General features: G+C 41.0%; 1 protein-coding gene across 4 annotated transcripts in view; it reads left to right on the top strand.

Moving 5' to 3' along the window:
- Positions 1-15,751, top strand: part of NELL1 (neural EGFL like 1) — a 1,018,153-nt gene that overhangs the window by 970,984 nt on the left and 31,418 nt on the right. For all 4 annotated transcript variants that reach the window (XM_069565320.1, XM_069565321.1, XM_069565323.1 and 1 more), the window contains one exon: positions 6,235-6,428. In XM_069565320.1, coding sequence (XP_069421421.1) covers positions 6,235-6,428 — 194 coding nt within the window. The remainder of the gene's footprint in view (positions 1-6,234; positions 6,429-15,751) is intronic.

Genomic DNA, 15,751 nt, shown 5'->3' with positions numbered 1-15,751 from the left:
GATCCTTTGTATTTCTGTGTTGTCTGTTGTGATCTCTCCATTTTCATTTCTAATTTTATTGATTTGATTTTTCTCTCTTTGCTTCTTGATGAGTCTGGCTAATGGTTTGTCAATTTTATTTATCCTTTCAAAGAACCAGCTTTTGGCTTTGTTGATTTTTGCTATGGTCTCTTTTGTTTCTTTTGCATTTATTTCTGCCCTAATTTTTAAGATTTCTTTCCTTCTACTAACTCTGGGGTTCTCCAACTCTTCCTTTTCTAGTTGCTTTAGTTGTAGAGTTAGGTTATTTATTTGACTTTTTTCTTGTTTCTTGAGGTATGCCTGTATTGCTATGAACTTTCCTCTTAGCACTGCTTTTATAGTGTCCCACAGGTTTTGGGTTGTTGTGTTTTCATTTTCATTAGTTTCTATGCATATTTTGATTTCTTTTTTGATTTCTTCTGTGATTTGTTGGTTATTCAGAAGTGTGTTGTTCAACCTCCATATGTTGGCATTTTTAATAGTTTTTCTCCTGTAATTGAGATCTAAGCTTAATGCATTATGGTCAGAAAAGATGCTTGGAATGATTTCGATTTTCTTGAATTTATCAAGTTTAGATTTATGGCCCAGGATGTGATCTATCCTGGAGAAGGTTCCATGAGCACTTGAAAAAAAGGTGAAATTCGTTGTTTTGGGGTGAAATGTCCTATAGATATCAATTAGGTCTAACTGATCTAATGTATCATTTAAAGTTTGCGTTTCTTTGTTAATTTTCTGTTTAGTTGATCTGTCCATAGGTGTGAGTGGGGTATTAAAGTCTCCCACTATTATTGTGTTATTGTTGATTTCCCCTTTCATACTTGTTAGCATTTGTCTTACATATTGTGGTGCTCCTATATTGGGTGCATATATATTTATAATTGTTATATCTTCTTCTTGGATTGTTCCTTTGATCATTATGTAGTGGCCTTCTTTGTCTCTTTTCACAGCCTTTGTTTTAAAGTCTATTTTATCGGATATGAGTATTGCCACTCCTGCTTTCTTTTGGTCTCTATTCGCGTGGTATATCTTTTTCCAGCCCTTCACTTTCAGTCTGTATGTGTCCCTTGTTTTGAGGTGGGTCTCTTGTAAGCAGCATATAGAGGGGTCTTGTTTTTGTATCCATTCGGCCAGTCTTTGTCTTTTGGTTGGGGCGTTCAACCCATTTACGTTTAAGGTAATTATTGATAAGTATGATCCCGTTGCCATTTACTTTATTGTTTTGGGTTCGGGTATATACACGCTTTTCGTGTTTCCTGTCTAGAGGATATCCTTTAGAATTTGTTGGAGAGCTGGTTTGGTGGTGCTGAATTCTCTCAGCTTTTGCTTGTCTGTAAAGTTTTTGATTTCTCCTTCGTATTTGAATGAGATCCTTGCTGGGTACAGTAATCTGGGCTGTAGGTTATTGTCTTTCATCACTTTAAGTATGTCTTGCCATTCCCTCCTGGCCTGAAGAGTTTCTATTGACAGATAAGCTGTTATCCTTATGGGAATCCCCTTGTGTGTTATTTGTTGTTTTTCCCTTGCTGCTTTTAATATTTGTTCTTTGTGTTTGATCTTTGTTAATTTGATTAATATGTGTCTTGGGGTGTTTCGCCTTGGGTTTATCCTATTTGGGACTCTCTGTGTTTCTTGGACTTGGGTGATTATTTCCTTCCCCATTTTAGGGAAGTTTTCAACTATTATCTCCTCAAGGATTTTCTCATGATCTTTCTTTCTGTCTTCTTCTTCTGGGACTCCTATAATTCGAATGTTGGAGCGTTTCATATTGTCCTGGAGGTCTCTGAGATTGTCCTCGTTTCTTTTAATTCGTTTTTCTTGTTTCCTCTCTGATTCATTTATTTCTACCATTCTATCTTCTATTTCACTAATCCTATCTTCTGCCTCCGTTATTCTACTATTTGTTGCCTCCAGAGAGTTTCTGATCTCATTTATTGTGTTATTCATTATATTTTGACTCTTTTTTATTTCTTCTAGGTCCTTGTTAAACCTTTCTTGCATCTTCTCAATCCTTGTCTCTAGGCTATTTATCTGTGTTTCCATTTTGATTTCAAGATTTTGGATCATTTTCACTATCAATATTCGGAATTCCTTCTCCGGTAGATTCCCTACTTCTTCCTCTTTTGTTTGGTTTGGTGGGCAACTCTCCTGTTGCTTCACCTGCTGAGTATTCCTCTGTCTCTTCCTCTTGGTTATATTGCTGTGTTTGGGGTGGCCTTTTTATATTCTGATAATTTGTGGAGTTCTCTTTATTATGGAGCTTCCTCACTTTGGGTGGGGTTCTATCAGTGGCTTGTCAAGGTTTCCCGGTTAGGGAGGCTTGTGTTGGAGTTTTGGTGGGTGGAGCTGGGTTTCTTCTCTCTGGAGTGCAGTGGAGTGACCCGTAATGGGTTATGAGACATCAAAGGTTTTGGGATAATTTTGAGCTGCCTGTATATTGAGGCTCAGGGGAGTGTTCCTGTGTTGCTGGAGAATTTGGGTGGTATGTCTTGTTTTGGAACTTGGCCCTTGGGTGGAGCTTGGTTTCGGTGTAGGTATGAAGGCATTTGATGAGCTCCTATTGCTTAATGTTCCCTGAATTCAAGAGTTCTCTAATGTTTTCAGGCTTTGGGTTTAAGCTTCCTGCTTCTGGTTTTCAGTTTTATTTTTACAGTAGCCTCTAGTCTTCTCCATCTATACAGCACCGATGATAAAACATCTAGGTTAAAGATGAAAAGTTTCTCCACATTGAGGGACACTCAGAGAGGTTCACTGAGTTACAAGGAGAAGAGAAGATGGAGGGGGTAGTTAGAGGTAACCGGAATGAGATGCGGTGAGATCAATAGAGGAGAGAGCAAGCTAGCCAGTAGTCACTTCCTTATGTGCGCTCTATAGTCTGGACCGCTCAGAGGTATTTACAGAGTTATACGGGGAAGAGGAGAGTGAGGAAGTAGACAGAGGTGACCAGGAGGATAAGAGAGAGGAATGAGTAGGAGAGAGACAAATCCTGCCAGTAACCAGTTCCTTAGGTGTTCTCTACCATCTGGAACACACAGAGATTCACAGAGTTGGATAGAGAAGAGATGGGGGAGAAAAGAGACAGAGGCCCCCTGGTGGAGAAAAACGAGAGTCCAGAGGAGGAGAGAGTGGTCAAGCCAGTAATCTCGCTCTCAGGTAAACTTGGGTAGTGAAGTTTGGGTTTTTAAATGTACAAATTGACAACAAAAACCTAAGAGCAAAGATTAAAAATCTGGAGTAGAGGTTGGATTTTCAAAGATACAATATTAAAGAAAAGCAGAAGGAAAAAGGAAGAAAGAAAAAAAAAAGAATTATTAAAAAACAAAAAAACAAAACAAAACACCAACAACCATCCAGAGAGTATATATGGTGTTTGCCTTAAAAAAAAAAAAAAGTCTTTTTTTTTTAAAAATAGTAATACTAGGTTATAGAAATAAAAATTAGAGGAGAAATAGAAGACTTAACAATTTAAAAAAAGCTCGGAAAAAAAGGAAAAAAAAAGCCAAAAGCAAAAAAAAAAAAAGAAAAGAATGATTTTAAAAATATTAAAAAATTAAAAATATATCTGGCTCTTCTCTGATGTTATGGGCCGTGTGGGCTCACTTCCAAGGTGGTTCCCTCTGTTTAACTTCTTCTGTTTGCTGGTTTTTAGGCTCACTAGTTCAGTCGCGCTGTGGGGAGGGGGGATGCTGCAAACAAATAGCACTGTCGTGTGTACACAGTATCTCTGCCCCGCTTGACCTGTCCTTTCTCGCGGCGCACAAACCGCTCCGGCTCTACGATGCTCAGCCGGGAACCGTCTGGGGCCGGCCCTAGGCTGCGTGCACTTCCCCGGTCCAAGCCGCTCAGGTTCGGCCCTCAGGCAGCCCTCAGAGGCACAAATGCGGCTGGGACTGTGCTTTGTGCCCTTCCCAGGTCCGAGTAGCTCAGGAGTTTGGCGAGCGCGATCGCCGTGGCTTGTCACCTTTTCCGCCGCTGCCACTCAGCTCTCTGGGTGGACCGCTGGCGCACCCTGTGAGGCAGACTGTGACTGTCCAGCACCCCCAGAAGTCTTAGCAAAGGAGCCTGCTTGCAGTTAGGTAAGTAAAGTCTCTCCGGGTCTGCAATTGCCCCTTTCCAGTCCTTACGGCTCTGGCTGCCTGTCCCCGGCGGGGAATGGTCTGCAGCCGGCTTTTTCCGTTCCGTCCTTTGTTCTGTGCTCAGTCCTGGCGGTGTCTTATGTTCGAGCTTTTCGCGTGGTAGCTATCCCACAGTCTGGTTTGCTAGCCCAAGTTAGATCGTTCTGGTTGCGCGTGGGGCGTTCCTGCCCGATTCTTGCAAAGCTCTGCAGCCCGCGCCTCCCGCGCGTCCCTGCCCTGCCCCCACTTCCCAATGGCGGATGCAGCGTCTGTGCTGCTTTTCCGCTGGGGGAGTTACTGGTGGGCTTGTAATCTGTTGGTTTTAATTATTTATCTATTTTTCCTTCCTGTTATGTTGCCCTCTGTGTTTCCAAGGCTTGCCACAGACTCGGCAGGGAGAGTGTTTCCTGGTGTTTGGAAACCTCTCTTCTTAAAATTCCCTTCCCGGGACGGGCTTCCCTTCTCGGGACAGAGCTCCCTCCCCACCTCCTTTGTCTCCTTTTTCGTCTTTTATATTTTTTCCTACCTGTTTTTGAAGACAATGGTCTGCTTTTCTGGTTGCCTGATGTCCTCTGCCAGCCTACAGAAGTTGTTTTGTGGAGTTTGCTCGGCGTTGAAATGTTCTTTTGAGGAGTTTGTGAGGGAGAACGTGATCTTCCCGTCCTATTCCTCCGCCATCTTTCCCTCCCCTCCTCCTCTGAGCACATTTTTGAGTACCTAAATGGGAAATGCCACTTATAATTACTTTTTTGTGTACAACTTACTTCCATAATTCTTTTTTAAAAATGCCTACAATTAAGATGGATTTTTGTGTGAAGAGTAAGTTAATTTATACTGTTATTCTCACCTACAGTAGGAGTCAAGCCTACCAATTAGTAGCCTACCACCAGTTTTATATATACTGCTGTGTTCCTCCTCATCACTTGCATTAGAACAGTGTCTTTAAGTCACTTTCAACATTTATAGCACCAGTGTGCAAAAAACCCTGGTGCAGAGCAGACTTTTGGTTAAAATATGTTGTCATCTGAAAGATATTTGAAGGGCTTGGCAGTAGATTAATCAATGGAGAAGACAAATGACCTGACAGACAAATGGCTGATGTTTTCAAATACAAATACTTTAAAGACTGTCATAAGAAAAATCAAGTAGACTTTCCTTGAGTGATTTCAGAACTGGTACCTAAGTAGAAGTTACTAAATAATATATTTTATTTCAATATAATGAAGACATTTCTGAAAGAGTTATTCAAAGATGGAATTTGCTGGCTTGTGAAGGAGTAGGTTCAGGAAAAGGACTCCAACCAGGGATGTATAGCTATCTGTTTAAGATGCTAAGGTCACCAGAGCTCTGAATGTTAAGGGGGCTACTGGATTTATGTTTTTCTTCCATACTTGACTGTCAATGAAAAACAGCAAAATATACTGTGTTTTTCATCAGAATTCATGCCATACCTCAACGGTAGCCTCAAGATGTTTTCTTGTGTGAGCAAAATTGCTGCTAGTCATTAAGGAGGTGAGTTTTTGATTAGGCAAGGCATCCTCTAAGAATTATTTCCTTTTCTTTTAACGTTGGCCCCAGGATCTGGGGGCAGTCTAATTGGCTCAGGATTGCCCTCGTTGCTCACTTGTTCCTACTCAGTGGCTCATCTATTCACAACTTTTCTAAACGACCCAGATCTCAATGGGGTGTCTCCATACTGTTAATGAATTAGCAGTATTTATTGCCTGGTATAAATGGATGGTATAGTTCTTGAGGATCTCCTAAAACCAGTTCAGGGTTGCTACTGAATAATTCAGTAATTAGAGTCTGACAGCTATGGGTTTGAGTCCCAGACTGGCCACTTATTAGCTATATGACAGTGGACATGCTATTTAACTTACAGGAGCCTCAGTTCCATCATTTCCCAACTAGAGATAAGAACAGATTGTCCTACACAGAGCTCCTTTGCAGAGTAAAGGAGATAAGGCATGTGAACAGCTTGGCACAGTACTTGACCCAAAGCAAACACTCAATGATGTTAACTAGTGCTACAGTCAGTGATTATGACTTTCTAATAATCATCTTGGCTAGAGTCTAAAGCTCCCTGCTTTCTCTCTTGCAGACATTGATGAATGTGCCTTAAGAACCCATACCTGTTGGAATGATTCTGCCTGCATCAACCTGGCAGGGGGCTTCGACTGCCTCTGTCCCTCTGGGCCCTCCTGCTCTGGTGACTGCCCCCACGAAGGAGGGCTGAAGCGCAATGGGCAGGTGTGGACTCTGAAAGAAGACAGGTGTTCCGTCTGTTCCTGCAAGGTGAGGCTGGTGTGGTGCAGGGGAAACTGTCACTGTTCTTCCCTTCCCCTTCTGGTCTCCCCATCTGTTTCCAACCAGTTGTTGATTTATAGGTCTCCTGTGCTTCCTGAAAAGGATTCAGTTCTAATCCCCACTACAGCTAATGATGATGCTGGGTGGCAGGCATACTTGCTGGGAATGAGGTGAGGTGTATGTAGGGTTGCAGAGAGACTGCTGAACACAGGGGGAGCATGGCAGAGAAGCCAGTGAGTCCCCCTACTGAGAGCCGGCAGTGCCTTTAAGGTTGGTTGGGTGAGAGCTTTAATGAGCCCTCATCTCCTACTTTTACAGTCTTGCTGATTAAACCTTCTTTTTCCCTGAAATGATCACCTGCATGAACTTGCTCACTATTCTGGTGACATCATCCAAAAAAGCAAGGCTCATAGGCTTGTAGTGGCCAGAGACAGGTGAACCTCTGACACATTGTGAACTCTGGTAAATGATGTCTTTTTGTCATGCTCAGCGCTGGGTAATTCCTTACCTTAAGTTGTTTGGAAGTGAGTTTAATGCTTATGAAAATAAAATTCCGTCATCGACTAGTTTTGCTTTATGCTTTGCAAAATGGGCCTATTAAAGTGTTTGATTTCCTTGTGCTTTATTTCTTTTGTTGATCTTGCCTATACAGTTTCGTTTGATATTACACTTTCTGTAGCTCTTACATTGTATTTTTATGTCTGTTTGGATGAGACTGTTTAATCTTTGGCTTTATGGGCATGGGAACTGTGAGAAGTTACTTGCTTAGTAGCCTTGTAGAGAGCTGGTCTCCTGATGAACCTGGAAACAGTGGAAATGAGCCTTGAAAAGTCACCCAGTTCATTCACCTGCCTTCAAGTCTGTCACACCTCCAGACCTGGAGGCACATATTTAGGAAAGCTGTATTACTAAGTGTTTAGATCATTGCTCCATAATGGCCATTCTTCCTTGTATAGGAACAGCTTTATTGTTGTTGCTTAGCAGCTAGATCATGCCAACTCTGTGAGACCCCATGGACTGTAGTCTACTAGGCTCCTCTGTCCATGGGATTTTTCCCAGCAAGAATACTGGAGTGTGTTTTCATTTCCTTCTGCAATGTACATAAACCTAGTTCCCCATTCTTAGACTTAGGTCCATTGCTCCCAGTCATTAAGCACCTCCTATATGCCAAGCATCCTGTAACTTTTTTTTTTCTTCCCTCTTTTCCTTTTTGATTTTTTTCCTTTACAATACTGTATTGGTTTTGCCATACATTGACATGAATCCGCCACAGGTGTACATGAGTTCCCAACCCTGAACGTCCCTTCCACCTCCCGCCCCATATCATCTTTCTGGGTCATCCCAGTGCACCAGCCCCTAGCATCCTGTATCCTGTATCAAACCTAGACTACCGATTCATTTCTTACATGATAGTATACATGTTTCAATGCCATTCTTCCAAATCATCCCACCCTCTCCCTCTCCCACAGAGTCCAAAAGTCTGTTCTTTACATCTGTGTCTCTTTTGCTGTCTCACATACAGGGTTATCATTACCATCTTTCTAAATTCCATATGTATGTGTTAGTATACTGTATTGGTGTTTTTCTTTCTGGCTTACTTCACTCTGTATAATCGGCTCCAGTTTCATCCACCTCATTAGAACTCATTCAAATGTATTCTTTTTAATGGCTGAGATCAACCCTGGGATTTCTTTGGAGGGAATGATGCTGAAGCTGAAACTCCAGTACTTCGGCCACCTCATGAGAAGAGTTGACTCATTGGTAAACACTGATGCTAGGAGGGATTGGGGGGAGGAGGAGAAGGGGACGACGGAGGATGAGATGGCTGGATGGCATCACTGACTCGATGGACATGAGTCTGAGTGAAGTCCGGGAGTTAGTGATGGACAGGGAGGCCTGGTGTGCTGCGATTCATGGGGTCACAAGGAGTCGAACATGACTGAGCAACTGAACTGAACTGAATACTCCATTGTGTATATGTACCACAGCTTTCTTATCCATTCATCTGCTGATGGACTTCTAGGTTGCTTCCATATCCTGGCTATTATAAACAGTGCTATGATGAACACTGGGGTACACGTGTCTCTTTCAGTTCTAGTTCCCTAGGTGTGTATGCCCAGCAGTGGGATTGCTGGGTCATAAGGCAGTTCTATTTCCAGTTTTTTAAGGAATCTCCACACTGTTCTCCATAGTGGCTGTACTAGTTTGTGTTCCCACCAACAGTGTAGGAGAGTTCCCTTTTCTCCACACCCTCTCCAGCATTTATTGCTTGTAGACTTTTGGATCGCAACCATTCTGACTGGTGTGAAGTGGTACCTCATTGTGGTTTTGATTTGCATTTCTCTAATAATGAGTGATGTTGAGCATCTTTTCATGTGTTTGTTAGCCATCTGTATGTCTTCTTTGGAGAAATGTCTATTTAATTATTTGGCCCATTTTTTGATTGGGTCATTTATTTTTCTGGACTTGAGCTGCATAAGTTGCTTGTATATTTTGGAGATTAGTTGTTTGTCAGTTGCTTCATTTGCTATTATTTTCTCCCATTCCGAAGACTGTCTTTTCACCTTGCTTATATTTTCCTTTGTTGTGCAGAAGCTTTTAATTTTAATTAGATCCCATTTGTTCATTTTTGCTTTTATTTCCAGTATTCTGGGAGATGGATCATAGAGGATCCTGCTGTGATTTATGTCTGAGAGTGTTTTGCCTATGTTCTCCCCTAGGAGTTTTATAGTTTCTGGTCTTACATTTAGATCTTTAATCCATTTTGAGTTTATTTTTGTGTATGGTGTTAGAAAGTGTTCTAGTTTCATTCTTTTACAAGTGGTTGACCAGTTTTCCCAGCACCACTTGTTAAAGAGATTGTCTTTAATTCATTGTATATTCTTGCCTCCTTTGTCGAAGATAAGGTGTCCTTAGGTGTGTGGATTTATCTCTGGGCTTTCTATTTTGTTCCATTGATCTATATTTCTGTCTTTGTGCCAGTACCATACTGTCTTGATGACTGTGGCTTTGTAGTAGTGCCTGATGTCAGGCAGGTTGATTCCTCCAGTTCCATTCTTCTTTCTCAAGATTGCTTTGGCTATTCAAGTTTTTTTTTAAATTTCCATACAAATTGTGAAATTATTTGTTCTAGCTCTGTGAAAAATACCGCTGGTAGCTTGATAGGGATTGCATTGAATCTGTAGATTGCTTTGGGTAGTATACTCATTTTTACTATATTGATTCTTCCGATCCACGAACTTGGTATATTTCTCCATCTATAAGTGTCCTCTTTGATGTCTTTCATCAGTGTTTTATAGTTTTCTATACATAGTTCTTTAGTTTCTTTAGGTAGAGATATTCCCAAGTACTTTATTCTTTTCATTGTAATGGTGAATGGAATTGTTTCCTTGATTTCTTTTTCTGCTTTTTCATTATTAGTTTATAGGAATGCAAGGGATATCTGTGTGTTGATTTTATATCCCGCAACTTTACTATATTTATTGATTAGCTCTAATAATTTTCTGGTGGAGTCTTTAGGGTTTTCTCTTTAAAGGATCATGTCATCTGCAAACAGTGAGAGTTTTACTTCTTCTTTTCCAATTTGGATTCCTTTTATTTCTTTTTCTGCTCTGATTGCTATCACCAAAACTTCCAGAACTATGTTGAATAATAGCGGTGAAAGTGGGCACCCTTGTCTTGTTCCTGACTTTAGGGGAAATGCTTTCAATTTTTCACCATTGAGGATAATGTTTGCTGTGGGTTTGTCATATATAGCTTTTATTATGTTGAGGTATGTTCCTTCTATTCCTGCTTTCTGGAGAGTTTTTATCATAAATGGATGTTGAATTTTGTCAAAGGCTTTCTCTGCATCTATTGAGATAATCATATGACTTTTATTTTTCAATTTGTTAATGTGGTGAATTACATTGATTGATTTGCAGATATTGAAGAATCCTTGCATCCCTGGGATAAAGCCCACTTGGTCATGGTGTATGAACTTTTTAATGTGTTGCTGGGTTCTGATTGCTAGAATTTTGTTAAGGATTTTTGCATCTATGTTCATCAGTGATATCGGCCTGTAGTTTTCTTTTCTTGTGGCATCTTTGTCAGGTGTTGGTATAAGGGTGATGGTGGCCTCATAGAATGAGTTTGGACGTTTACTTTCCTCTGCAATTTTCTGGAAGAGTTTGAGGAGGATAGGTGTTAGCTCTTCTCTAAATTTTTGGTAGAACTCAGCTGTGAAGCCATCTGGACCTGGGCTTTTGTTTGCTGGAAGATTTCTGATTACATTTTCAATTTCTGTGCTTGTGATGGGTCTGTTAAGATTTTCTATTTCTTCCTGATTCAGTTTTGGAATTTTGTACTTTTCTAAGAATTTGGCCATGGCACCCCACTCTAGTACTCCTGCCTGGAAAATTCCATGGACGGGGGAGCCTGGTAGGCTGCAGTCCCTGTGGTCGCAAACAGTCAGACACGACTGAGTGACTTCACTTTGACTTTTCATTTTCATGCATTGGAGAAGGAAATGGCAACCCACTCCAGTGTTTGTGCCTGGAGAATCCCAGGGATGGGGGAGCCTGGTGGGCTGCCGCCTCTGGGATTGCACAGAGTCGGACATGACTGAAGTGACTAAGCAGCAGCAGCAGCAAGAATTTGTCCATTTCTTCCACGTTGTCCATTTTATTGGCATATAATTGCTGATAGTAGTCTCTTATGATCCTTTGTATTTCTGTGTTGTCTGTTGTGATCTCTCCATTTTCATTTCTAATTTTATTGATTTGATTTTTCTCCCTTTGTTTCTTGATGAGTCTGGCTAATGGTTTGTCAATTTTATTTATCCTTTTAAAGAACCAGCTTTTGGCTTTGTTGATTTTTGCTATGGTCTCTTTTGTTTCTTTTGCATTTATTTCTGCCCTAATTTTTAAGATTTCTTTCCTTCTACTAACCCTGGGTTTCTCCATTTCTTCCTTTTCTAGTTGCTTTAGGTGTAGAGTTAGGTTATTTATTTGACTTTTTTCTTGTTTCTTGAGGTATGCCTGTATTGCTATGAACTTTCTCCTTAGCACTGCTTTTATAGTGTCCCACAGGTTTTGGGTTGTTGTGTTTTCATTTTCATTAGTTTCTATGCATATTTTTATTTCTTTTTTGATTTCTTCTGTGATTTGTTGGTTATTCAGCAGCGTGTTGTTCAGCCTCCATATGTTGGAATTTTTAATAGTTTTTCTCCTATAATTGAGATCTAATGTTAATGCATTATGGTCAGAAAAGATGCTTGGAATGATTTCAATTTTTTTTTAATTTATTAAGGCTAGATTTATGGTCCAGGATGCGATCTATCCTGGAGAAGTTTCCATGAGCACTAGAGAAAAAGGTGAAATTCATTGTTTTAGGGTGAAATGTCCTATAGATATCAATTAGGTCCAACTGGTCTATTGTATCATTTAAAGTTTGTGTTTCTTTGTTAATTTTCTGTTTAGTTGATCTGTCCATAGGTGTGAGTGGGTATTAAAGTCTCCCACTATTATTGTGTTATTGTTGATTTCCCCTTTCATACTTGTTAGCATTTGTCTTACATATTGTGGTGCTCCTATGTTGGGTGCATGTATGTTTATAATTGTTATATCTTCTTCTTGGATTGATCCTTTGATCATTATGTAGTGGCCTTCTTTGTCTCTTTTCACAGCCTTTGTTTTAAAGTCTATTTTATCGGATATGAGTATTGCCACTCCTGCTTTCTTTTGGTCTCTATTTGCATGGAATATCTTTTTCCAGCCTTTCACTTTCAGTCTGTATGTGTCCCTTGTTTTGAAGTGGGTCTCTTGTAGACAACATACATAGGGGTCTTGTTTTTGTATCCATTCAGCCAGTCTTTGTCTTTTGGTTGGGGCATTCAACTCGTTTACATTGAAGGTAATTATTGATAAGTATGCTTATCATTTGCTTTATTATTTGCGGTTCTGGTTTATACACCCTTTTTGTGTTTCCTGTCTAGAGAATATCCTTTAGCAATTGTTGGAGAGCTGGTTTGGTGGTGCTGAATTCTCTCAGCTTTTGCTTGTCTGTAAAGCTTTTGATTTCTCCTTCATATTTGAATGAGATCCTTGCTGGGTACATTAATCTGGGCTTTAGGTTATTTTCTTTCATCACTTTAAGTATGTCTTGCCATTCCTTCCTGGCCTGAAGAGTTTCTATTGAAAGATCAGCTGTTATCATTATGGGAATCCCCTTGTGTGTGATTTGTTGTTTTTCCCTTGCTGCTTTTATATTTGTTCTTTATGTTTGATCTTTGTTAATTTGATTAATATGTGTCTTGGGGTGTTTCACCTTGGGTTTATCCTGTTTGGGACTCTCTGGGTTTCTTGGACTTGGGTGATTATTTCCTTCCCCATTTTAGGGAAGTTTTCCCGTATTATCTCCTCAAGTATATTCTCATGGTCTTTCTTTTTGTCTTCTTCTTCTGGGACTCCTATAATTCAAATGTTGGAGTGTTTCATGTCCTGGAGGTCTCGGAGATTGTCCTCATTTCTTTTAATTTGTTTTTCTTTTTTCCTCTCTGATTCACTTATTTCTACCATTCTATCTTCTATTTCACTAATCCTATCTTCTGCCTCCGTTATTCTTTTATTTGTTGCCTCCAGAGTGTTTCTGATCTCATTTATTGCATTATTCATTATATATTGACTCTTTTTTATTTCTTCTAGGTCCTTGTTAAACCTTTCTTGCATCTTCTCGATCCTTGTCTCTACGCTATTTATCTGTGATTCCATTGTGATTTCAAGATTTTGGATCATTTTCACTGTCATTATTCAGAATTCTTTATCAGGTAGATTCCCTACTTCTTCCTCTTTTGTTTGGTTTGGTGGGCATTTCTCCTGGTTCCTTTACCTGCTGAGTATTCCTCTGTCTCTTCATCTTGGTTATATTACTGCGTTTGGGGTGGCCTTTCTGTATTCTGGTGGTTTGTGGAGTTCTCTTTATTATGGAGTTTCCTCACTGTGAATGGGATTGTATCAGTGGCTTGTCAAGGTTTCTTGGTTAGGGAAGCTTGTGTCGGAGTTCTGGTGGCTGGAGCTGGATTTCTCCTCTCTGGAGTGCAATGAAGTGTCCAGTAATGAGTTATGAGATGTCAGTGGTTTTGGAGTAACTTGAGCTGCCTGTATATTGAAGCTCAGGGGTGTGTTCCTGTGTTGCTGGAGAATTTGCATGGTATGTCTTGCTCTGGAACTTGTTGGCCCTTGGGTGGAGCTTGGTTTCAGAGTATGTATGGAGGCATTTGATGAGCTCCTATCGATTAATGTTCCCTGAGTCAGGAGTTCTCCGATGTTCTCAGGATTTGGACTTAAGCCTCCTGCTTCTGGTTTTCAGTTTTATTTTTACAGTAGCCTCAAGACTTCTCCATCTATACAGCACTGATGATAAAACATCTAGGTTAGAGATGAAAAGCTTCTCCACATTGAGGGACACCCAGAGAGGTTCACTAAGTTACACGGAGAAGAGAAGAGGGAGGGGGGAGTTAGAGGTGACTGGAATGAGATGAGGTGGGATCAGAAGAGGAGAGAGCAAGCTAGCCAGTAATCACTTCCTTATGTATGCTCCACTGTCTGATCTGCTCAGAGATGTTCATGGAGTTATACATAGAAGAGAGGGAGGAAGGAGACAGAGGTGGCCAGGAGGGTAAAAGAGGGAAATGAAAAGGAGAGAGACAGATCCAGCCAGTAACCAGTTCCCTAAGTGTTCTCCACCGTCTGAAATACAGAGAAATTCACAGAGTTGGGTAGAGAAGAGAAGGGGGAGGGAAGAGACAGAGGCCACCTGGTGGAGAAAAAGGAGAGTCCAAAGGAGGAGAGAGCGGTCAAGCCAATAATCTTGCTCTCAAGTAAAAATGGGTGCTGAAGATTGGGTTTTTAAAGGTACAAAATTGATAACAAATGCCAAAAAGCAAAGATTAAAAATCTAGAGTAGAGGTTGGATTTTCAAAAATACAATATTAAAGAAAAGAAGAAGAAAGAAAAAAAAAGTCACAAAAATTATTTTAAAAAAAACAACAAAAACCACAAAAAAAATATATATATGGTGTTTGCTTTAAGAACTTAAAAATTTAAAAAATGTTAAAATAAAAAAAATAAAAAGAATAAAAAACCAAAGCAAAAAAAAGAATGATAGTAAAAATAGTGAAGGTATATCTGGGACTTTCTGTGGTGTTGTTGCGGGCAGTGTGGGGTCAATTCATTTTCAGTAGTTCCTTGGTCTGGCTTATATTTCTTAAGATCTATACTTCCAAGGTCGTTCCCTCTGTTTTAGCTTCTTCTGTTTGCTGGTCTCTTCAGTGTCTGTTTTCTGCCCTGACACAGGGGGATGGTGGTGGGCACTTTTTTTTTTTTTTAGGCTCACTTGTTCAGTCATGCTGTGGTGAGGGAGGGATGCTGCAAACAAATAAGATGGCATGTGCTCATAGTGTCTCAGCCACGCTGGGCCTGCCCCTGCTCACAGCACACACCACTCAGGCTCTAGGTTGCTCTGCCAGGAACCGTCTGAGGCCGGCCCTGGGCTGCATGAACCTCCCCGGTCTAAGCCGCTCAGGCTCAGTGCTCAGGTAGTCCTCAGAGGCGCAGACTCAATTGGGCCTGCGTTTTGTGCCCTTCCCAGGTCGGAGCAGCTTGGGTATTTGGCAAGCACGGTTGCTGCGACTTATTGCCTTTCCCGTCCCTGCTGCTCAGTTTTTTGGGTGTACAACTGGTGCCCCTTCTTAGGCAGATGGTGACTGTCCAGAACCCCAAGAAGTCTTAGTTAGCAAAGAAGCTTGCTTGCAGTTTGGAAGTTTCTCTGGGGCTGCAATTGCCCCCTTCTGGCCCTTCTGGCTCTGGCTACCTGTCACTGGAGGGGGATGGTCTGCAGCCGGCTAATTCTTTGTTCCGTCCTTTGTTCTGTGTGCAGTCCTGGCGGTATCTTATGTTAGAGCTTTTCATGTGGTAGCTATCCCACAGTCTGGTTTGCTAGCCCAAGTTAGTTCACTCTGGATATGCTCGGGGCATTCCGGCCTGATTCTTAAAAAAGCACTGCAGCCCGCGCCTCCCTGCCCAGATCCTGCTTGCTAGTGGCAGATGCAGGCGTCTGCGCTGCTTCTCCGCTGGGGGAGTTTCCTTTGGGCTCGTAATCTGTGGGTTTAAATTATTTATTTATTTTTCCTCTCTGTTATGTTGCCCTCTGTGCTTTGAAGGCTCACCACAGACTCGGCAGTGAGAGTGTTTCCTGGTGTTTGGAAACTTCTCTCTTTTTAAGGCTCCCTTCCTGGGACAAAGCTCCCTCCCTACCTCTTTTGTCTCTTTTTT

Source organism: Ovis canadensis, chromosome 21 (assembly GCF_042477335.2).
Source record: "Ovis canadensis isolate MfBH-ARS-UI-01 breed Bighorn chromosome 21, ARS-UI_OviCan_v2, whole genome shotgun sequence".
Taxonomy (NCBI): domain Eukaryota; kingdom Metazoa; phylum Chordata; class Mammalia; order Artiodactyla; family Bovidae; genus Ovis; species Ovis canadensis.
Note: the sequence above shows the minus strand (reverse complement) of the source record. Positions and strands in the feature narration are given on the sequence as shown.